Source organism: Notothenia rossii (genome assembly GCF_949606895.1).
Source record: "Notothenia rossii genome assembly, chromosome: 6".
Lineage (NCBI taxonomy): Eukaryota > Metazoa > Chordata > Actinopteri > Perciformes > Nototheniidae > Notothenia > Notothenia rossii.
The window spans coordinates 72,727,982-72,751,625 of NC_136909.1; the positions used below are offsets into that span (position 1 = coordinate 72,727,982).

Consider the following 23,644-nt stretch of genomic DNA (forward strand, 5'->3'; position numbering starts at 1 on the left):
TACAGATGTCATCATATTTGCACAGTATGTGACAACAAACTAACATGCCACCGTGACACAGTTGCCTTGGTGCCAGAAGCAAAGCTCCCTTCAGAAGTGCCCTCTTGTTAGGAGGAAAGCCTATTAGCAAAAGGAAGGGGCAAGAGAGAGCAAGAGGCAGTGAGACTAATGGAGTTAGATAATCTAATCAGAGTCCAGTGCAAAGAAAGGCCTTTTTCTCAGAACTGTCTCTCATAACCGTCCCTGTAGTAGGCAAATGGCTGTTGACAGGCTTTGACAACAACAGTAACACTATCATGAAGATAAGTTAAGATAAAGTAGAAATGTGTAATGAGGACACCCAACAAAGTATATCATGTTTTTACAAAATATACAAGACATAAAAGACTATCAGCTGTAGATACTTCAATATAGAAATTGATTTTGTACATGTGTGTTTTTCATGTGTGCATGTATGTGGTACATCTTCAGGTTCGTGATTGGAATGTGTGCAGGATGAGCAGCACATTTGTGACATTAGCTGAAGTACTGGAGGCTCGAGGGGGACCTCTGCTGGAGGAGGAGGTCTGGTCCCTGCTGCTGGCCACTGCAGAGTCTTTAGTGGATGCCTCTTATAAGGGTAAATCATTTCAGATTTCCTTCTCTTATTGTACGCAGTGCACACATTCATTACACGATGCCTTAATGCTATGTCCATACCATAATGTTATGGCAATGTAAAAAGACATTAACATTTAAATATATCTTGTTTAAAACTGAATTTACCGTGTATCAGCAGCATTATTATGGACTTACTACTTTTTTTTGCAGGTCAGAACAACATGTGTAGTATCATAAGCCCCACCTCTTTGCTGCTGTCAGCCACTGGTACCTTAGCATTTAAGAATTGTGGCCTATCAGAGGATGTTTCCACCTTCACCGCTCCAGAGATGCTGCAGGGCCGTGCCAGCTCAACCAAACCTGCTGTAGAGAGGGTCAGTGGTTACATCCTCATACCTGTCCTAATAGCTCACATGGAAGTTGATGGCAGACTTGGTAAACACACAATAGCATAAGTTCATATAGGGGTTTATTTAAATCCTATACTACTACTGTCATATACTTATGTGGGTTTCCTTTGAGGGTAAAATATCAGGATGTCAAGATTTGAAGGACAGCTGATGTGTGAGCCTGCCATCTAGTGGCTGAGCAAAGAAACTGCAGCTCTGAATTTAAACCTTCATTTATTGACATTGGGTAGAAAAACCCTAAAGTAACACTTAATAATCATATTTGAGAATGTTTTAACATTAAGGAAGGATTTCAAATATATGTGTTCTTATCTCACACACATCTTCAGGTATTCTGCCTATGTTACATTTATAAAAGCCTTCAATAGTGAAGCACTTGTGTTTGAAAGCAGCAGGACATGTCTCCCACTGGATAATTTAAAACAACATGTACTGTGCCATCACAATCATTGTTGCCTTTCACTTTACTGAGCCATTTCTAGAATCTTCAAACAGTGGTTTATTATCATTTTTTCAATCACATTTGAATAATTAGATCTTTCAGACATCCCATTTAAACTATTTTAACATGTTCAACTGGTGTTGTCATTAACCAATTACTTTTGTCGTGCAGATGCTGGTGTATTCACTGGGTATGACTCTCTACTGGTCGGTTGATTTTCACCTACCTCAAAATCAGGTGGGTCATTCACAGCTGTCATCTTTATTCCACACCAGTACTCCTCAGCCATATATTCTAATCACTCTCTCCTCTCATGCGTCTCAGCCGGTCCAGTTGAGTGACCACCTGAACAGCCTCCTGCTCAGCATGTGTGAGGAACTGGCCCACCGCAGGGTGAACCTCATCTCCATCCTGGAAGCCTGCGAGTCTCAGCACAAAACCAACATCCTGCCGCCACCCCCCACAGTCATCCGACAGCTGGTGGAGGAAGTTTTTCACGAATCAGTGAGTCTAGATACCTGTATTACATGTTCCTATCTGTAAGATTTCAGCATCATTTGAATGGCTAATGTGTATAATTTCCTCCAGATGGACCATGGCTCTCTGCCAGACAGTCAGGTCCCTTTGAGTGGCAGGAGCCAGATGATCAGAGAGAGACTTCATGGTGAGCATGCATGTTTAAGTCCTGTAAATGCACACAAGCATCATATCATCATACAAGAGGAGAACACTTAATGAGCATAGGCATGATACTGTACATTATTTTTTAATAAGGGCTTTTGAAAAACAGGCATACCTTCTTTACCCATCTGTACATAAGTGAGTTGGAAAATCCTTCCGATTTAAAATGTATCTCGGAACGTGATAATTCAATTGTGTGGTATGGCACAGGAAAACACTATTCTGATCTATTTCCTTCATTCATTTTGAAATTATGAATAAATTGTACCTTTTTAAATATTGTATGCAAAGTAGTTGCGGGTCACTGCTCTTTTGACCCAAGGTAATGTACAGGTCAACAGGATTAAAATCTTAATCTAAAGCAAGGCCAGGATTAGTCTCCTGCGAGAGCCAATAATCAGAGACAGAGTGTGGATGCTTGCTGGTGTAAACCTGTGCAAGCCTCACTTCTGTCCCAACATCCTATTGTCTCCTGGGAGCACAGAGACGGACATGAATCAAACATTACTGTCATCTTTTATCTTTTACCGTGCTGACAGGAAAGAAAGGGCCACTTTCAGACTTCAGCGAAGGGAGTGCTGAAGGGAGAAGATACTCAACGGACTCTGACTCAAAGTCAGGTAAGGAAAATAATTTTAAATAATTTGTCTTGTGTCCACTTAACAAAACCCCTAATTCTGGTTGTGGATGTAATCCTCGATTAACAGACAAGTTGTTCCTCTACTTGAATGTGTGTTCCAGCCGTAATTGTTTGTTTTGACAGTGCAAATGCTCTTTTCCAGTTAATTTACCTCAAAGACCTTGGAGACAAAGACCAAGGAGCTCTCCCACACCGCTGTACCAGTCTTCTTTAGAAAGGTATGTAATCTATGCGTTCTTACATTCACATCATTAATACTGTAATTACTTAGTAAACAATTCTTCAACTATTGAAACTATCTTTGTGTGCACGTCAACACAAATAAATCCATCTGCTTCTCCTTCCGTGCTCCTTTTTATTGTCTGTAGTGCCATCAAGGGGACATGACATTGTTGAGTTTGACTTTTCCAACTTGTCTGCACATCTATTACACAATCTGTCCTTCCTCTCCCCCTCTCTCCCCTCAGACTCCCTCGTGGGGTCCGTCACAGGGACAGCAACTGCAGTTGGCTTGGTAGGAGCCCCCAACACGACTCCTCTCCCAAAACATCAGGCAGATCGCACAGTCCTTCCATCACCTTCAGCGAATCCTCCATCAGCCTGAGCCAGAGGACATCGAAGGTAAGTCCGGAATATTTTTTAGATGGTTGTTTGGTGGCATAAATGCAAGATCTTTTTTTTGTAGAACATACATTTGTTGTGGATCTTTACAACAAGCTGCTTTTTGTAGTGTCATAGCATATACAATATTTAGTCGAAAAAAGTGCGAGTGAGGTAAAAAGTACATTTGAACAGCAGCAGATCATTAAAGATGCACAGAAGTTCTCCCTTGGATGTGTTTCTGCTTGAAGACTTCATATCAAAAATATTTTTTTTATCAGGCTTTGGGTCCTGAGTTCGTCAGAATGCCAGATGAACAACACATTGTTCTCGATCTCCCAGGATCTATTGTGGTAAATGACTGCTTCTCTTTACTCTGCTTTTGATCAATATCTATGCAAACTGCTGTTTTTCACAATATGTTGTCCTTTCCTGCATGCTAAACTACATCTGTTGGCATAGCTGCATGATATTGTTGTACATTTATGTGCATGCATGTGAGAATGTTTTTTTTTTTATGTCCTGTGTGTGTCTGTGTGTTTGTGCGTGTCCACTACAGTCCAGAAAGGGCCGTTCGTGTTCGTCTCAGAGAGAAGTGACTGTAGTTCTGCTTAACGGGCAGTATGTGGTGGTGCGCTGTGACATTAAGTCCAGAGGAAGAGATGTGTTTGACATGGTGGTGGCTCATGCAAACTTGGTGGAACACTTCTACTTTGGTCTTGCCTTTATAGATGGTAAGCATGGCGTAGTATGTAGGTCTGTATTGATTGTACATAACAACATTCAATACAGAAATTCATTTCAAAATATCCATAGACCAACTTGTGATATCGTGCCCTCACAATTGGCTGTTATGGATACCATATCAATTATTGACAACAGATTTTATTTAAAATAAAATATAATTTGAATTTGTTATGCCTGATGTGTTGTTTCACTGAAGTTAAAAAGGCTTTTCTTTTTCATTCTGCAGATGATGAATATTTTTTCTTGGATAATGAAACAAAAATCTCCAAAATTGCACCTGACAGTTGGAGAAAAGGGCAGATTTTGTCCTTTTTGGTGTTTCTGCGAGTCAAATTTTTTGTTGATGATATGTCCTTTGTTTTGTAAGTACAGTTCTGGTGAAATGTATACAATCTATAAATAGAATTGAATAGTTGAAAATATTCAATTAACCCTTTGTCCTGTTTCCTATAGGCACAAACTGACTCGACACCAGTACTACTTACAAGTGCGTAAGGATCTCCTGGAGGACAGGCTTTACTGTAACGAGGACACTGGCTTGTTTCTGGCTGCTCTCGCTCTGCAGGCTGAGTTTGGGGATTACATGCCAGAGGTACCAACGACACAAAGATGCTTTAAATACTAGCACCATCTTTGGGTTTGTGTTACATCTGTTTCTTTTGTGTGTCTTTCTAGCTTTATGGTAAGAATTACTACCAGCCAGAGCATTATGTGTCCAAGAGAATGCTAGAGAAGCTGGCCCTGCCCAATGTCAAGGAAGAGTTGCCAAGACTACATGCAAGTCATTCCCAGATGCTTCCTGAAGAGGCAGAAACAGAGTACTTAAAGGTAACAAATGCATCCACTCACATACATGTTTCACAAGTTGCTTACCACTAAAAAAAAAATCCGTTGATCACACCGTTTAACTTCTCTAATTCTAAATGATTGCTAAAATGATTGGCTACAAGTTCAAATCTAATGCATGTAAATAAATATGTGCACCTCAGATTGTCCAGCAGTTACCGGAGTATGGGGTTATGTTCCACCGTGTGGGGAGAGAGAAAAGGACAGTGGTGGGAGAGTTGGTTTTGGGAGTCTGTGCCAAAGGAATAATTGTGTACGAGATGAAGAACCACCTCCGAACCGTCACCAGACGCTTCCTTTGGAGGGAAACCGACACCATATCAACTGGGGTAAGTGCTATTTCAGTCATATTTTTGCTGTATAAGATATTACTTTGTGTGGCTCTTTTTTGTTTGTTTGTAAATGTATGGTAACTTGTGTTTTCTATATCTTTCAGCGGCGTAAATTGATCATAGAGTGTGGCGGGCCCAGTGGAAAAAAGCACAGTTTTATAACAGAAAGCTCAAAAATAGCACAGTACTTCCTGAACCTCTGCTCAGCACAGCACAAGTTTCATAGTGAGATGACGTCAAGACAACTTAACCACACCATCATACCAGGTGGATATATTTTATTTATTTATTTACATGTCAGAAAGTTTTAGCCAAAATGACAACTAATAATTAACACCTCTGTTTCTCCAGATGAAAACATGAAGTACATGACCGTATACAGAGACCGTAACCTGAACCTGAAGCAGTTCTCCTGCTCTGAGGGCATGTTGAACCATGTGGGTTTGACACCTGGTCAACCAGACTCCCTCTCCAAGTCCTGTGAGAACCTGACTGCCAAACTGGAGGCGAGGCTGCGCCAGCAGAGGGAGATAAGGAGGGAGATGAGCAGAGAGCTGAACAAGGAGCTCACTGAAGCTGAAGACCTGGGGGACATGAAGGATCAACAGTGTTGGAGGTAGCTCTCCATTATAAGAACATTACAACATACAGTAAACAGTAAGAAAACAAATGTATAAATGCAAATGTGCACATTTGTTGCAGCACTCCAGAAACGATTCCCAGAATGATGTCCAGTGTGTCACTACAGAAGCAGGACTCTGAAGCCTCGTTCTCCATACGTGGTAAATATGTACTTTTGTGAACACATACAGAGGGGGGAAACTTAAAAGAACTTAAAAAATGACAAGTCAATCATGTTTTGTAAGGTGTATTTTCTGGTGCATAGAGACATTTGTATAATTCTGATTCGGAACCGGTTTACAGTACACAACCCTACTCTTTACTAGACTTTTGTCCTGACCCTAAATATAATAATCACATGTGATTTGCAGTTGATACACCAACGAGGACCCCACCAGAGAGAGAGATAGTCTGTGTGACCCTGAAGAAAGATCCCAAACTGGGCTTTGGTGAGTTTATTAAGGTGGACTAAGCTGTGAACTTCATCTAAAATAAACAAATACTACAGGAGACTTTTGTCTTTGTTTCAGGCTTTGTGATAGTGGGCGAGGACAATACAGGAAAACTGGACCTCGGGATCTTCATTGCTTCCGTTGTGTCTGATGGGCCTGCGGACAAAGATGGACGAATAAAACCTGGTACGACAACATACAACAACACCTTATTAAGAGACAAATGGGCTGCAGGTAACAACCTATAACAAAGATTTTGATATATGTTTTTTCCAGGTGGACGTCTCATCTCCCTCAACAAGACAAGTTTGGAAGGAGTGACATTCACTGACGCTGCAGCCATCCTACAGAGCTGCCCAGACGAGGTGGAGCTCATTGTGTCCCAGCCTAAATGTAAGATCGTCTCTATCTCTGATTTCTCTTCTTTCATTTCATTTCATTTCAAACCTTTATTTAAGCAGGTGAATCCCATTGAGATCATCGATCTCTTTTTCAAGGGAGACCTGCTGCAAGTCGGTTCAACAACAGAAAAACAAAAAGGACATCATACAGCATGCTATCCAACATTTGTATAGTAGTGACACTTTATTCAGTGAACTAAGGTATTTTACCCCACCTGCTTGTTGTCAGACTCTCTAAAGGACAGAAGGGGTTCATTTAGTCAAAGTACCCTGGGTTTGGCGCTGGAGAGGAGCTTTGGGTCACAGAGCACACTGTGCAGCGCAGATTTTCGTCCCGTTGTGGAGGAACTGGAGGAAGCCATCACTCTGTCCAACACGGCAACCACCAGACAGAGCAGGAGGCTTCACATTCCTGTGGTGCGAATACATGACGCCAAGGTTAGACATGAATGTCTCTGTTTCAATGGAAGCTAAGATCTCAACACGAAGTCAAAGCCGATAAAATATTTCAACCAGAGCTAATTGTTAAACTGATTAATTGCTTTGTTAAGTTTCCTGAAAACCCACCTTTATGTTTTCCTAATGTATCCATTTCTCAATCAAACGTTTGTTTTTTTCAGGATGTGTGTTCGAGATCTCCCTCTATCATAAGTTTAAGAAATGGCGAGCGCTTTGTAGTGGAGCTGAAGAAAAGCAACGGTAGTCTTGGCATCAGTGTTGCTGTGAGTCAATGTTTTTTTCTTTAATTGTACAGCATTTGTTTTATGCCTAGGTTCACCTAGCTAAAACTAATGCAGTCTAATACAATAGTCCTGCTTTAAAAATATTTATAGGCAACAAGCTGCAATGCACAGTAACTGTGAGCCCTTTACGCTGAGTCAGTGTATGTTTCTCGGGTTATTTGAGGCCTGAGTCATTAACTAATTACATCTATCTTTTGCCAAAAGGGAGGAATAAACACCAATGTGCGATATGGAGGCATCTACATCAAGACTCTGGTGTCTGGAGGTGCTGCAGAGCAGGACGGGCGCATTCAGATTGGTAATCATAAAAAAATGTCATTTCGATATGTGATCAGTACGCTTCCAGTTTGATTTTGTGCCGGATGTTCACTCAACTTATGATTAAGTGGGGGATGTAGTGGTGAAAATCATTGTCATTAATTTGCAATATGTCATCTTTAAATGTATTATTTCACAATGTTTTCCCATCCATTTGCATCATCATCAAAGGAAATGATGTAAACATAGTGAAATATATGCTACTTTTAGTCCAAATGGCACCCTTTAACTTGGGGGATATCGTCATCTCCAATATTTAAACTGATTGTGGATTGAACTGGGGATGAAAGCTATAAAACCTGTATGGACATGAGTGTGCCGCTGAGGCCACTGTGCTGTGTCTGCTTGCTTCATGCTTCAGTGAGCAGGAATGATTTTAAGATTTGTCGACATGCCCAAAAACCACACGCACACACAGACCGTTTATGTTTTGATGTTGCTAATGATGATGAGATTTCTGTTTGTGCATATGACAGGTGACAGACTGCTGGAGGTTGATGGGTCCAACCTGAGGGGCGTGACTCACCCCCAAGCTGTCGAGTGCCTGAAGAGGACTGGGGAGGTATACACACACACACACACAAACACACACACACACACACACACACACACACACACACACACACACACACACACACACACACACACACACACACACACATATATATATATATATATGTCTATAGACAAATACACATGTAAAACTCTTTTGATAATGTGATTGGATAAATATATTTAGATAATTACTGTAGACAAATCAGTTGTATCAGTACCAGAGTCTATGTTTCAGCTCCTATTTTTTTACTTTAGTAAATGTTGTTTTCCTTCATATATGAACACATTAATTCCCTCACCTTAATTAAGTAGTTTAAGTTACCTTCTCTGAGCTAATCATACAAAAATAACTGTACCATAGAGGAGTGAGATAACGCTTATAAGAGTTGTTTTGGAATAGACCAGTGTATCATTTAGTTGCACTTGTTGGACCCTTTATATCTTATCTACAATACTGTAGAGAAGCGTTTTAAATTGACTCCATTCAAACCTGAATATAAACTTGCATTAGCTAGTGTACATTGTTGTGTTTTACTTTTAACTCCTGAACATATCAAGGGTTTGTATGTGTATTTTTTTTCTTCTAGGTGGTGAGCCTGCTTTTGGAAAGGGAGCCCACAATAGTCTTGGAGCCCAGACCTGACTCACCCTGCCACCCTTTGGCCCAAAGTTCATCGCATACACAGCCCTCCAGGACGGATGTCTCCATGGAAATGACCTTGAGTGGTCGAGCCAAGGACTACAGCTTTGTGACTGATGGTGAGGCGAGAGGAAGGGGCACATACGCTCACATAGGAAGGAAAATAAGAAAAGATAGGCAGTGTCAGGCAAGCACACACACACACACAGACACACACACACACACACACACACACACACACACACACACACACACACACACACACACACACACACACACACACACACACACACACACACACACACACACACACGTTGCACACATGGCCCAGAGGTGACTGTGAGTCATCTGACAGCTACATTGTGGTTGCTGTCAGAGTCATCCAGGGCTGACGGTCCCTCAGTCCCCCAAGACAGCCTGCACTGAAACCTTGAAGCTGCCTGTTCCCTGCCTGAGATCAGTTAAAGGGACAGTTCTCAACCCCAACAAAACCTTCCTTGTGAGGCAACATTTGTTTTAAAAAAAAAAGCATTCTTGCTTGTTCAGATTTGGCAGTGGAGAAAAATAAATAATTCTCATGGGGACATATGCGTGTCAGGGAGGATTAACCAACATTGTTTTTTTACACAATCTACCAAATTGCAGACCACAACACAGATTAAAGGTTACACAACACACGTTAATGCTCCAAGATTCCCCTCTGTCTCCTCTTTTTCCTAGAAAATATGCATGAAGTGGTGCTGAAGAAGAGTTTGTCTGGCCTCGGCTTTAGCTTTAACATCTCACATATGCACTCGGGGCCAGACCGGGGCAGCGTGGTCCGCATCAAACGTCTGTTCCCGGGTCAACCAGCGCTAGAGAGCGGCCTGCTGCGAGCTGGAGACGTCATTCTGTCTGTCAACAAAGAGCCTGTGAAAGACCTCTCTTACCAGGTAGGGTTTGGGGTATTTTTATTTCTTTTATTTTTTTTAATATATATTTGTATTCAGATTTAGCATTGTATTACATAACAGTACAAACAATGGGTGGGTGACAACAGCGAGGGTGATGCAAACAATAGCAAAAAAAAGGAGAGTAAATAAATACAATAAAATAAATACATGGTCACTAGTGCATGGTAATAACATCACTAACAGCTGCAATATATACATATACGTGTATATAAATATATATATATATATATACATTTGAAAAATGTGTCCATGCATAAGGCACAGAGATTTCTTCAAGTTATAATGTCCTTCATTATTCTTCATAAATAAGAGTATGAGGATTGAATCAGATCAGGGTCTAGGATAGAGATATAAGAGGACAAAAATGACAGATAGAGCCAAATCAATACAGTAAATGAACAAGATAAAATAAAAATAATAAGATAAAGGGTTTGCTGTATTTAACATTATTTGTAATCCTTAGATATTCATACCATTGAATAAAAAATCTATACCCATATTCATAAATAGAGATTGTTTGTTGCAAGTTGTTTTATTGTGTTATAGTTTTTTGGGAGGTAAATCTTTTAGAATAGACTGGTTTATAACATGTTAACTACCAACACTAATGAGTGTAAGAACAGCACCATTGACCCTGCTCTTTAAGATCTGAGACACGTCATTGGTCCACTAATCCTTTAATCTGATACCAACCAAAATAGCAAGCTGGTTGTGTCTTAGTATTTTGTTTACTGCCAAGGAGTTACAATGGAAATAACACTGGTGCATTTTGCCATGTTACCTTAAAAATTGCACACTTTGAGTCACTCAAAAGATGTATCTTAACTTCCTACACACCTCTTTTTTAATTTTCAGAGGGTTTTGTTCCTGCTACGTGGAGCTCCATCTGAAGTTCATCTACTAATCTGCCGACCAGGTCCTGGAGTATTGTTTGATTTGGATGACAACACACTGGTGAGCTCACCCGCACCTACACATATACATAAAGAATACAACTCCAAATGTAGACCCGGTATACTGATAAACTGTCTTACCTGTCTCTGTAGAGTCCTGCTTACTTCCGTGAGGTTCGATCTCAGTCTCTGGACATCCGACTAGGAGACGACTACAGCCAGCTCCTCAGATTTCAATATGATTCTATAATATCTGCCCAGAAGCAGGCTCCCACCCCTGAGGAGGATCTGACAGACACAGCAGAGGAAACCCCAGATCCTCCTGCAGCTCCAGCACTCCCAGAGACCCAGGAGAGTCTGGATGGTAAAGTGCAGGCACACCAGACTCCTCCGTCTCGTCCTCGCTCACCCCCGTCACCCACCTCCCCTATATCACCTCCGTCACCAGTCTCACCTGCCTCACCTGCCTCCCCAGTATCGCCTCACCCACCCGCCTCACCCATCTGTGGCTCTCCTCCAGCTCAACCAGAGGTGCAACCAACCACTGGGAAACCAGAGGAACAACAGGAAGTAGAAGCAAGGAAGCAGAACAAGGACAGAGATGAGAAAGAAGAAGTGGAGGTTGCAACGACAAAAGGCTCAACTGTGATGCTTATGGATGTCTGCCCTAAGTCTGGATCGAAATATGTATATGCAAGGTAATGTATCAGATGTAGCCACATCTAGCCATTTCTGAAATAGGATTTGATATGGGAACTGCTTTTACATCAGAAAAATCTAAATGTGTTTGTAAACGTATCAAACTCTTTAGAAGGATGATCTAAATAATCCAATTCACCATAATATTTGAATCATTTTGGACAAACTTATTGAACGTAAATCCTGATACATTTTCGACATTTGATTAGGTTCAGCTTATTTTGTTAGAATTTGAAAAAGCAGGGTACAACAGAAAAAAAACACAGTTTTTACACAGTGAAGCCTGAAATGCGTGAATGAACATCCATCAACAGCAATCAACTTCAAAAGCTAACAAGAAATACTGTATGTCATTATAATAACAATCAAATTATACATTTTAGAATATTAACGTTTTATACAGCTTTAGAGAAGAAACTTTGTTTTAAAGTTATTCTATCTACTGTCTGTTTATCTGCAGTGGAGTCAGAGAGGATGCTGATGGCAGTGTAACCTACTGCCTGATGGGAAATGGACTGACTATCATGGCAGATGAAGAGTACCTGACCATCAGCTCCACAATGGAGAACCCTCGCAGCCCCCCTTCCAATGTGTCCACTCAGACTCCATCATCCAACGTCAAAGACCTCCACCCTCGAACCTCTGACAGGACTTCTAGTTTCAGCTCTCACGATCCCACCCTCGCTCCTAACCTGCCCACGACCACCGTCTCGCCCCTCAGCCTCTCGTCTGACTCCCCGACCACTCTCTCCCTGGCCCACCCATCCCCACCTCTCACCACACAGCCACCGAAAGCCAAGCACCACCCGATCCAGCAGGGTCTGCTTTCAAGTCACTACAAAGCCGTCGGCAAGAATAGTCGGCCTCTGGTGTCCCCACCCCAGCCTCTGCCTGCAACCTCGACCCCCATCACAGCGCAGGTCGGCCCCTCTGTGCCTCCCTGTGCCAGCCCACCTGCCCCGACACCGCTGCCCGCCCAGAGCCACACACAGCATAGGGAAGAGCCCGAGAAGAGAGAGAGGGAATACAAGGATTACGATTACGAGGAGAGTGAGGAAGAGGAGGCAGAGAATCGGAGAAAGGTACGTTTGGGAGGTTTTGTTTTCTTGGCTTACTTTTCCTAAATGACAACCATTTAAAAAGGATTCCAAAACGTTTGGTGAATGATAGGTTTAGGCATGGCGTAATGAACCAATAATTAATATGTGCTTGTTATTTGGCTTCAAACTAATAATAAACAAAGGTCCTCAGTGTTAATTTAGGATAAAACATTTATAATATCAACCAGAACATTCTCAATGTGTTCTACATACAACATTTGAATTGTTAAGTAACTATATAACCATGATAAACAAACAAGACATCTACTGTTAATATGAATACAAGATTTTAAGCTACTCTATATGTCCACATGTATAGAAAAAGTTAATGTTAATCATACATGTCACTTGTCTACTTAATCAATGATAGACAAATAGCTACAGTATATGTTGCAATATGATTGACTGTAAGAAAAGACCATATCAAATATGTTTCACCTTGTTTGTATCATAGTTATTCATCTTGCACTCTCTTCTCTGCATAATAATTGTACAGCACATGTTATGGTGAGAAATATGTGGTTGAGTTAAAGTTAAAGCTTAAACAACAAGTATTAAATATTATGTCTTGGAGAAAATGTATAGCTATTAAACAGATATATTGATTTTTGTTTTGCCTGTCTCAGTGCTTTGTTAAAGAGTTTGAGCTGTCAGTGGATCTGACCAAGTCGAGGAATGGAAGCTTTGGGTTCACCATCACTCGAAGCAAGCTGGACAACTGCTACTACATCCAGGAAATACTGGACAACCCAGCAAGGTCAGATGGACGACTCCGGGCGGGAGACAGGCTCATCACAGTAGGCGCAAACACACACACACATCCGTACATTTCTGCAAGTAAAACAAAAAAGCAGAATTTGTGCTGTACAAATGACAACTTTTCATATGTTTTCCAGGTAAACAGACACGATGTAACCAGTGTGGCAGATGATGTTGCCATGACAATTCTCAGGTCAACTCCGAGAAGACTGAGCATGACTGTGGGGAGAGCTGTGACCAACCTGGTGGCCCCGCCGTCCTGCGACAGCCTGCCTGATGTAGTTATCTACAAGACCACCTCAGGACAGCTGGGTATGTAATTTGACACATTTTAAAGACACAGTATTAATTGATTGTATGTACTGAATGTGTGTGTGCCTTCTCCAGGTATAAAGCTGACAGGAGGCATCGGCAGCAAATGGCAGGGCATCTACTGTCTGCAGGTGGTGCCAGGCTCCCCAGCCAGCGAGGAGGGCAGCGTCCAACCCAATGACAAGATCCTCTATATCTGTGGCAGGTGCACCCTGGGAATGACCCTGGAGGACGCAGTCAAAGCCTGTGAGATCGCCCCTCGTAAAGTCAAGCTTAAAATCATCAGGTATGCACCCTTAACAGGCTAGAGAGACCCTGAAGTGGGTTTGTTTTTACTTCCTTGAATGACTCTACTGTTTGTGTGTTTTACAGAGAAGACCAACCCTTGAACCCCAAGGCTAAGTGGAACGGTAAGGGCTTCTGAAGGATTTATGGGAAGGGGACACCTGCTTGAGTTAATCCAGGAACACATAAACAAGATATTTTGGTTGTTATATGCTCCGATGGATTGCCTAGAAACCAGATATGTTTGTGTTCAACTGAACAATGATAATCTAGGTTCAATCATTACCAGACAGTGTTGTGAATTCAGGAAATGTTAGTTACTAGACATTATAATTAGCGGTTTCCTTGTATAATATGTGCTGCTGGCTTTCTATATGTTCACATATGGGGTTTTCTTCTGTAGGTCTGTTTGACTGGAAAAAGGATAAGAAGTTCTTAGCTCGTTTGGAAGAGCCTGTTTCTCCAGAGAAAGAGTCTCCTTCCGAAGATGGTGAGTTTTTTTGTCCTCCGATATCTCGCATGTTCTATCATCACAATAATTGGTTCCCTTTCACTCTTTTGCTTGTTGCTCCTTTGTCTGTGTGAAGCTGGAGCTCGGTGCTGAAAGATAGTTCACTTTGCAGCTGTGTGTGTGTGTGAGTCTGATCCGAACGCTGACAGACAGATCCTGGCTCTCACAGCAGGATTAATAATTAGCAAGCCTCAGGCCCTCCACTGGGGTATTGAACAGCAGGACTGCAGCCATCACACACACACACACACACACACACACACACACACACACACACACACACACACACACACACACACACACACACACACACACACACACACACACACACACACACACACACACACACACACACACACACACACACACACACACACACACACACACACACACATACCTGCCATACAGACAGTGGTCTACAGGGCAGGTAGCTCAGTTGCCTGGTGACGGTGCATGCAGTGGTAACGGACAGTGCAGAGGGTCAGTCTGAAAAGACCAGCCTTGTTCACCTGTCATAGAGGAGACATACCCATCAACACCTCTCTTCCAAAATGGCCGAAGAGGTGGGAGGTTGGTGTGTGTTGCTTTTTTCTGTGTGTCTGTGACAGATATTTCATTGGCAGAAAACGGTCGCATGAATGGAAATTGGTACAGAGGGGAAGTTCCAGTGTTGGCTCAGGGCCCAAAATACTTTGTTACAATATTTATAATTTTCATAGCTTTTAATTGTTGATCGATATTACATGTATCCATTATTGTTAAGATAATATATAGGGTTGTTTGTTGGCTGATTCATTGATTACATTTGTTTTATTTTTTTCAGCCGAACCTGTGTCTAGATCTTCTGGAAATTACAGATGTCAATCTATCACACAGGAACATGATGTAAGTTTGTTAACATATTCTTTTTATTTTTATAAAAGCTTGTTCTTTATGTGAGACATTTTTCACTTTTGTCCAGTCTTTTACTCCTCTTTTTGAAGTGTGTGTTGAAACACCACACTGTAACATGAGTCTACTGTCTGTCAATCTGTGAATGCATTCTCTGCTGGGGGGGTCACTGTCTGTTTGTGCATGTGCGTGTGTGCGTGTGTGTGTGTGTGTGTGTGTGTGTGTGTGTGTGTGTGTGTGTGTGTGTGTGTGTGTGTGTGTGTGTGTGTGTGTGTGTGTGTGTGTGTGTGTGTGTGTGTGTGTGTGTGTGTGTGTGTGTGTGTGTGTGTGTGTGTGTGTGTGTGTGTGTGTGTGTGTGTGTGTGTGTGTGTGTGTGTGTGTGTGTGTGTGTGTGTGTGTGTGTGTGTGGGTGGGTGGGTGGGTGTGTGTGGGTGTGAGAGAGGCATGTGTTACACCTGAGTCATCTAAAAGCATGGCATTTTTCTGCGGAAAATGCTTCTGAAATTACGATGGAAGAAAGTTACTGAGTCTTTCTCCTCCTTTACTCCACTGGTTCCTTTTAGAATTGCATCATGCAGGTGGAGTTGAAAAAACCAGAAGGAGGAGGCCTTGGCTTTGCTTTGATTGGGGGAACCAATGGCAGCATGCTCAGAGTGAGAGAAAACTGCTCTGGTGGAGTCGCTGAGCAGGATGGTCGTCTGAGAGTGGGAGATATTCTTTTAGAGGTAACAGCCTATCATACACCTTGAGTGTTTTATTACTCCTGTAGTGGAAAAACAAAAACATATCTTCACAATTTGTGTTCTAGGTGAACGGTGTGATTGTGTCCGGGCTCAGCCACAGTAAGGTGGTGGATATTCTGCGCAAAGCTGAAGGCTCTGTACAGCTCAAAATCTGCAGAGACAGGCCTCTGACCTACTGCGAGTCCCCGACACCGCCCAGCATGTCTGCTAAGGAAGCTGTTTTAGCCGAGCAGCCGGCTGCTGTCCCCAGCCATGGCAGCTGTTCCTCTCCTGACATCATGCTGAGAAAACCAGTGGAGCGGCCCGCCTGGTACAACTACTTTTCCCTTTATAGTGGATTTTTAGATTGATAATAGTACTAGAAAAAAGAGCAGAGGGTGCTACTAATCTTACTTCACTGCGCTAAGATTAAATCATATAGGGAGGCGTGTGTTGCAGTGAGTAGTGCGTTGGTGTTGGGATCAGGGGGTCACAGGTTCAAACCCCACTGCAGTCAGCATGTCGTTGTGTCCCTGGGCAAGACACTTCACCCTAAGTTGTTCCTGTGGGGATTGCCCACAGTATTGAGTATGTAAGTCGCTTTGGATAAAAGCGTCTAACAAGTGACATGTAATGTAATGTTTTGATCTGGTTTAATCAAATTAGATGAAAACAAGTTTCTGACTTAATGCAAATGCTGTGTCTTTTAAATGCATTCACTGAATTGTATAATTGGCGTTCGACTTGCAATTTAAAAGTAATTTGTGTTGTTCCAGAGGCCACATCAGACCCTTTGGTCAATGAAGCTGGTGTTTTCGTTGCCTCATCGCCTCCTCCACCACGCAGACTGACCATCGTAACTGATGGCATTACAATTATACCGGTAACATGCATAAGTACAATAACTATAGTGCAGCTATAATGATGTAAAGTTATTTGAACCTTAAAAAAAGCCACCTCCTTACCTCTTTACTAACATCTACTACTAACATCTTGCTCCTCCTGTCTGTTCCCTCCTCTGGCTGCTTGTCTGTGGAGCAGGAGAGCTGTAACAATAGCCCTTCTCATCAAGCCTGCTGCCCACCCCTCAATGTCACTGACATGTTGCATGGAGCTTCTGACAGGTATTACATTCCTTTTTTGGTCTACTTATTTCTTCACCCTCCTCCTCCTCCCCCTTCTGCTTCTTTTGTTTTGTTCTCCTAGAGTTCCAGTGTTAACCACAGGGAGGCAACAGAGAGCAATAAATAAACCAGCCCCGTGGGATAAATGCTGCTCCTTATGGAGTGAACCCCAAACAAAGAATACCAAAAGAAATGGAGAAATAGAGTAACAGTTAGGAAGTGTATAGTACTATTCCCTGTAGCCTCACCACAGGAAGTATGGCAGAAGTACAGTATAAAGATATTTTAGCCTTTTGTCTATACTGTATTTTAGGTGGAAAAGACGCAGGGAAAGGAAGCTCAGCCTTGCATGATTTCATCCCCTCCTACCGAAGAGTAAAAATGGTCTGGTCTCACCCCTGCCCCCTGACTCCCCCAGGAAACAAATTGTGACCAAACTTTTGGACCGGTCCTGCAAAGACATCCGGAAAAAACAGTCAGACGGCTGGAGCAGCGAAGAGGAAGATGATGATGTGTTTGACGAAACGTGTCGAGAAACCACACCCCAAACAGGTGTATATTCCTCTACTCCTGTGATGATGGTCCCAGTCAAAATTTGTATCTGTGTTATCAGCAACTCTTTTTTTTCTTTTTGTCTTGGTTTGTTTCCTCAGGCCCACCCATAGTCTCAGAGGACGAACTAGCCAGTTTAGCTCTCATTAGCCCCTCGAGGACCAGTCAGTATTCAGGCTGCAGAGTCAAATCCCTCATCCATATTCTGCAGCATCAACTGGACCAGCAGGAACTGGTCAAAGAGTTCATGGTGTGTAAGATGTTATAGACAATATAGTTAATGTACAATTTATTTACCAATCTGTGTAATTCAAAGTTGTAAAATGTTACGGGTATAATAACACGCTGTCTAGTTAATGTGCCATTTAACCTTTTCCCTAATGGATCTTGCCATAAGAACTATACAAGCAGGACTTTAAAATGTGAACTGCACTCTGAGAAAATCAGCTAAATCTAAATGTGCAGACACACATAGACACTCATTATCAAAACATTGCAGTTTTAAGCTATTTGTATTGCCAGACATACTATGATCCCGCAGCACTATTCAGAGTTGTAACGCTTTATTAACGTTGCTCATTTCAGACTCTGGAGCATCTGAAGCCTTCTGACAACTGTCTGGTTGGAAAAGCTCCTGAGAACAGAGATAAGAACCGCTACAGAGACATCCTACCCTGTAAGTTGGAAAAACGGCTTCTGTTAACTTTTACTTTCTGCTGGTAGAACCTACACTTTTCCTTTCTCCATTTGTTCAATCCCCTGCGCTTCATTTTATGTCCCCCTGTTGGAGTTTTTTATTGTGGAGCTGAACTTGTAAAAGCTAGATTCTCGCAGGCTTTGCATTTATAGGAGAGCCTGTTTGTTAGCACTTTTCTTCACTACTCAGTTTAAGCTGATTGTACACTCTTTAATGAAGGGAGGGTAGATGTTTGTTTACAACACTTGGCTGTGCAACAAATCATTTCCCGCATAAGTATCAATAATTCACTGGAGCCGCACTTATAATCTCCTCGGAGTCAGCCAAGTATGTGATGATGAAGATGATGCCATTCCTTGGCAACCTTGTAATTATCTGAGATTTATATTTTTAATAAATGAAGCTGCATCGTGAAACATAAAATTACAAGCTGTTTTATTAATATGAATTTCAGGGTGTAAATACAGAGGGACAGAATGAAAGGCAAAATGTCCCCAAAGACAAGAAAAAAGTGCATGTCTGTGAAAAAGCTGCAAAACCAACACATGCTCAAATGCAACAAACACATAAAGAACTGTTCACTTCCCTATCCCTTAGTGTTTTAAGGTGAAAGGTTCAGAGTTTAAATGAATGAGCGGGATGAAAAGGATAAAGAGACCTATAGGAATACTACAGTATAGCTTACAAAAAGGTCTTGTTGCTTGCAGCCTGTTATAACTGATGTTTGTCCAAAGAAATACCAACTATTTACCAATCTAATAATTTACTTGTAGCCTTTAACTAGCTGATTTGGTCTCCAGTCTGTGTTTTTTTTTATCTGACAAGCAGGAGGTGGAGGACCAACGCAGAAAATATTCCTAACTGCCTTCCTTCTATCACCCCTCTCATCACCAAAAAACTTCTTCACAGCGCTGGTTTGTTGCACTCAACTCCAGACCCCAGAGCTGTTTACTTGGCTTTATTTACTGTAGACTTATATTGCGTGCTTTTGGCTAAACAACAAAATAGCAGTGTTGGTTGTTTGCGAGCGAGAAATGGATGGATTTGTTAAAGATCAAGAAAACATTCCTAATGTTGTTGTTACGTTTGTGGGAGATGCTGCTGGAGGTCTAATTAGTGTATTTGAATTATGAATTGATATAGCGATTCATGCTCACAAACAGCACACAGACAGTTCAGGATTATTTTTTTTGACTTTCTCTTCCTCTGCATAGATGACGAAACCCGTGTTGCCATTGGAGACAAGCAGGACTACATCAACGCCAGCTACATCCGCATGAAAGTTGGCGAAGAAGAGCTCTTCTACATCTCCTGCCAGGGCCCTCTGCCTACCACAGTGCCAGCTTTCTGGCAGATGATCTGGGAAAACAAGTCTGACGTCATCGCCATGATGACCCAGGAAGTAGAACGGGGACGGGTCAAATGTCACAAGTACTGTCCAGAGAAGCTTTCCGTGCCTCTGGACACAGGCAGGTACCAGCTTCACCTGGACAACCAACAGTACCTGGAGCACTTCCACATCAAGATCATCCGCATGGTGGAGACAGAGGTAAAGGATTTGTGAGGGAAACCTGCATGCCTGTCTAATATTATGGTTTATACTTAAATGTAAAATTCAGCTTGAAGGCAAACAATTTTGTAAGTATTTTTGTTCTTCCAGACCGGGGAGACACATTTTGTCCATCACCTGAAGTTCACACACTGGCCTGACCACGGAGTGCCGAAAAGCTCTGAGCAGCTGGTCCGTTTCATCCGCTACATGAGGGCGGTGCACCAGAAGGGACCGGTCACTGTGCACTGCAGCGCCGGCATCGGACGCACAGGAGTTCTGATCTGCACTGACGTTATCCTCAGCCTCATTGAGAACGACCTGCCTGTGAGTGAAAGCCCTTTTGTTAGGTTAACTAATTACAGTTTATTTGTACACATGCTAGTGGCAATATGGTAGTTCATGACTTTGGTCCAGACTAAAATAATGCATTTAAATATTAACAGCAATCAGATGGATTGCCACAACATTGTGTACAGACTTTCAAGGTCCCAAGAGGATGGATCCTACCAACTTTGCTTATCCTCTGACCTTTTTCCAAGTGCCCAATCGAGTTTTCTCATTAAATCTGTACTTTGTTTTACTATTGTATGGATTGTCACATCTTGAATTATACTAACTTTGATCCCTCCTTTTTTTGTCTAGTCACAAAAATCTTTTAATTTGTCAAACCCTTTGGTTATGACCAAACATCCTACTTAATAATGACACTTAGTTTAACCTTAGCCTCACAGAGCTTGGTCGTTTTAAGTTATTATAGAAATTAGAAATCAACTAAAGCAATGGACTAGTTCACACACACATGCTGTGGTTAAGCCTCACAACCCTCTGTCTCTGTCTTCAGATTAACGTGAGCGATGTCGTAAAAGAGATGAGACTCCAGCGCCATGGGATGATTCAAACCAAGGTTAGTACCAACAGAAAGGTTAAAGTTCAAAGATCAAGTTTTAAAAAAAGACAGTTTCTAAAGCGAGACCTTCCCTTTGTCTCTCATTTCAGGACCAGTACTTCTTCTGCTACAAAGTCTGGTTGGAGGTTTTACAGGGCATTTTACAGCTTCACGGCAACCAATGGCAACCGGAAAGTCCCCGAGACCACAAATTAGTTTGAATGTTTCCACCTACGGTTCCCCCACCTGTAAAGCACAGACTGCGTATGAGTAACACGTGCAGTCTATCAAGTTAGTTTGGTTAGCTATAATAAGAATGCGTACTCCTGTTTTGATACTTTGTGTTGAGGAGGCCGAATGTTTAGTTCCAATGACGTCAACTTTAACGTTTTTTGTTCTCTCGGTGCTGTGATTATATTCATTTAATTTAGTCACTGAGGTTGTTTTGCCTTTCCAGGCTTAGTGATTTGCCTTCTGTCTTTAGCATCTTTTTGCGTCAGTTTGTGAATTAATCTAATTTACTTTTTATCCATGTCCTTTTTTTTGCAAATTGCATTTATTTTTAACGCTTATAATGCATGGAATTTAAAACCTTAGAATATTCACAACTTTTATCTGGCAGTAATGTCATTGAAGTGCACAAATGAACATGAGATCATCATACCAAAAGGAGTATCTGTTTGAAACCTTGAGTAGCATTTGATTAAGCATTGAGTTATCATTTCATTAAGTGCATTCGTACCCTGGAGAAAAGGGCATTAGCAAAAGAACACTATTGATTTGTCAGTTCATCATCTACGGAAATGTAAAGAATCAAGTGCCTTGGAATGACTCACACCGCTTGCTCCACATTGACCTCGAGCCACTTGTCACAAGCGGTCGGGGATGGAGAGCAGGAAACGGATTTGAGAGCACCCGGGGGTGGTTAGATTGAATGTGCAGCTTTCAGTCTGTTTGAGGTCTGAGGTGAATGTTTGGTTGATCCAAACCAGAGCAGGATTACATCTCACCCTTTAGTTTGATTGTAATTTAGAAACAATGTGAAGTTTGCACACCGCCTCTCAATCTGTCTTTGTTTGTGGGCCCATTTTATACAAAATACTATCACAGTAAAGTCTTACTACACATAATCACAACTTGCACATCCTGATACAGATAAAGAATTATTCAACATAACAAATCTTTGAATAAATTCATGAATTTTCAATTTACTCTAAAAATGTACAAAACGGATTTAAATAGTTAGTTGCTGGGCTTTCAGGTGTATTTTGTTATGTGACAACATCCTCTATCTGTATTCCATAGCTATTTTAATACAAATCCAGCCAAGAAAATGCAAAAAAATATATTATGAGGTTTAGAAACTTTTCATTTAGCAACTTCAGATGTATATGTGTACAAAGCAACAGAGAAGCATCTCCCAGTCACAGATCGAATTGATTTATAGCTGCTGGTTTGAACCTCAACCTTTGGATGTAACTGCTTGTAAGCTTTGTTCCTTAAGCCGCTATGACACACACAGCTCTCTTATTGCATGTAGACTCTTAAAGTAGAGAAGTCTGAGCCTGGAATTTGGATGAATGACTTGAACATGATCAAAATGTGGAATGTAACAAAGCAATACTCTCCACGAGGAGGAGAGTTCTGAATGTCGCCTCTTACCTAAGAACATCTTCCAAACTGGAGCATGTTGGTAAGAAACATGCAGTACTGTACCTTTGCCATGAGGATGGCTACGCAGAGCCATCAGCCTCTGTCTGTGTATGCAGCATCCTTTCATCAGCGCTGGTGGGTTGGTTTACCAGCGATAGGTAGGTAACGCTCTGTTATGTGCAAGTACATGTTCTCTTTGAGATCTTGTGGATATGTTTTCTCCTTCAGATCTTGGAAAGTAATTATTCTTGAAAAAAACAAACAAGCACATTTTGCATTCATCTGTGAAAAAGCATCTTGTGCAGTCAATCAAGTGCTTATGCAATAGCATTGTGAAATGTATTATAACCCTTAATTGCACAACTGCTTATTTATGCTAAATTAATATATTGTCACTGTACCAGCCACTATGTAACCAATAACTGAGAACAATGTAATACCTCTCTCTTTCTCTCTTTAATTAAAAACTATTCTGAAACATGTTTGCATGTTATTCAACACGTCTCACTCTGAGCACGACATAACTCAAGTTGAACAACGGAACAAGAGTGAGCTTTCCCTGACGGCACACACAGAACAGAGAGCCGGAGGCGGCACTAAATCTAATTCCACTGAGCCCCCTCTCCAGTTTTACTGCAGGGTATACTCCCTCTCGGGTTTTACTGCAGGGTAAATAAGCTGGTCTCACAGGGGTCTTTGTGACAGCATGGAAACCCCTGGAAACACACTGCACGCTTCGCACACATATAAACCTGATGCTGGGGAAAGCCATGGAGCAGATTTACTCCCTCACCTCTCTCTCTCTCTCTCTCTACTCCCACTGCCCTTGGGCACTATCTCTACATCCACCCCCCTCATAAGCAAACCCCCAGTCACCCCCCGTCCTCCCTCCTTTTTCTCCTTGCTCCCAAACTCAGACCTTGTTATTGCCGTAAGTTATGGCAGGAACGACAGCAACTCGGTTAGTCACGGCCCATTCCTATTTGCAGTTATATTATTTAACAAAAAAAACTGGGCTTTGAATTTC

The 23,644-nt window shown here is 41.8% G+C and overlaps 1 protein-coding gene across 1 annotated transcript in view; it reads left to right on the top strand.

The window, feature by feature from the left end:
* The window catches only part of ptpn20 (protein tyrosine phosphatase non-receptor type 20), a 25,276-nt gene extending 2,181 nt beyond the window's left edge, over nt 1–23,095 (top strand). Inside the window, 47 exon segments of the mRNA XM_079689588.1 lie at nt 472–619; nt 811–974; nt 1,624–1,689; nt 1,777–1,956; nt 2,041–2,116; nt 2,673–2,753; nt 2,916–2,991; nt 3,241–3,394; nt 3,655–3,726; nt 3,933–4,107; nt 4,347–4,482; nt 4,574–4,712; nt 4,796–4,948; nt 5,110–5,295; nt 5,403–5,565; nt 5,650–5,914; nt 6,001–6,080; nt 6,291–6,368; nt 6,450–6,557; nt 6,648–6,764; nt 7,002–7,210; nt 7,393–7,494; nt 7,720–7,813; nt 8,310–8,395; nt 8,976–9,147; nt 9,749–9,960; nt 10,837–10,935; nt 11,028–11,572; nt 12,034–12,655; nt 13,300–13,470; nt 13,570–13,744; nt 13,820–14,030; nt 14,117–14,154; nt 14,433–14,519; nt 15,364–15,425; nt 15,995–16,156; nt 16,240–16,476; nt 16,478–16,484; nt 16,930–17,036; nt 17,195–17,277; nt 17,696–17,829; nt 17,931–18,079; nt 18,415–18,505; nt 19,741–20,075; nt 20,187–20,402; nt 20,920–20,982; nt 21,075–23,095. Of these exon segments, the coding sequence (XP_079545714.1) occupies nt 496–619; nt 811–974; nt 1,624–1,689; nt 1,777–1,956; nt 2,041–2,116; nt 2,673–2,753; nt 2,916–2,991; nt 3,241–3,394; nt 3,655–3,726; nt 3,933–4,107; nt 4,347–4,482; nt 4,574–4,712; nt 4,796–4,948; nt 5,110–5,295; nt 5,403–5,565; nt 5,650–5,914; nt 6,001–6,080; nt 6,291–6,368; nt 6,450–6,557; nt 6,648–6,764; nt 7,002–7,210; nt 7,393–7,494; nt 7,720–7,813; nt 8,310–8,395; nt 8,976–9,147; nt 9,749–9,960; nt 10,837–10,935; nt 11,028–11,572; nt 12,034–12,655; nt 13,300–13,470; nt 13,570–13,744; nt 13,820–14,030; nt 14,117–14,154; nt 14,433–14,519; nt 15,364–15,425; nt 15,995–16,156; nt 16,240–16,476; nt 16,478–16,484; nt 16,930–17,036; nt 17,195–17,277; nt 17,696–17,829; nt 17,931–18,079; nt 18,415–18,505; nt 19,741–20,075; nt 20,187–20,402; nt 20,920–20,982; nt 21,075–21,185 (7,173 nt within the window). The 5' untranslated portion in view covers nt 472–495 and the 3' untranslated portion in view covers nt 21,186–23,095.
* The last annotated feature ends 549 nt before the right edge of the window (nt 23,096–23,644 follow it).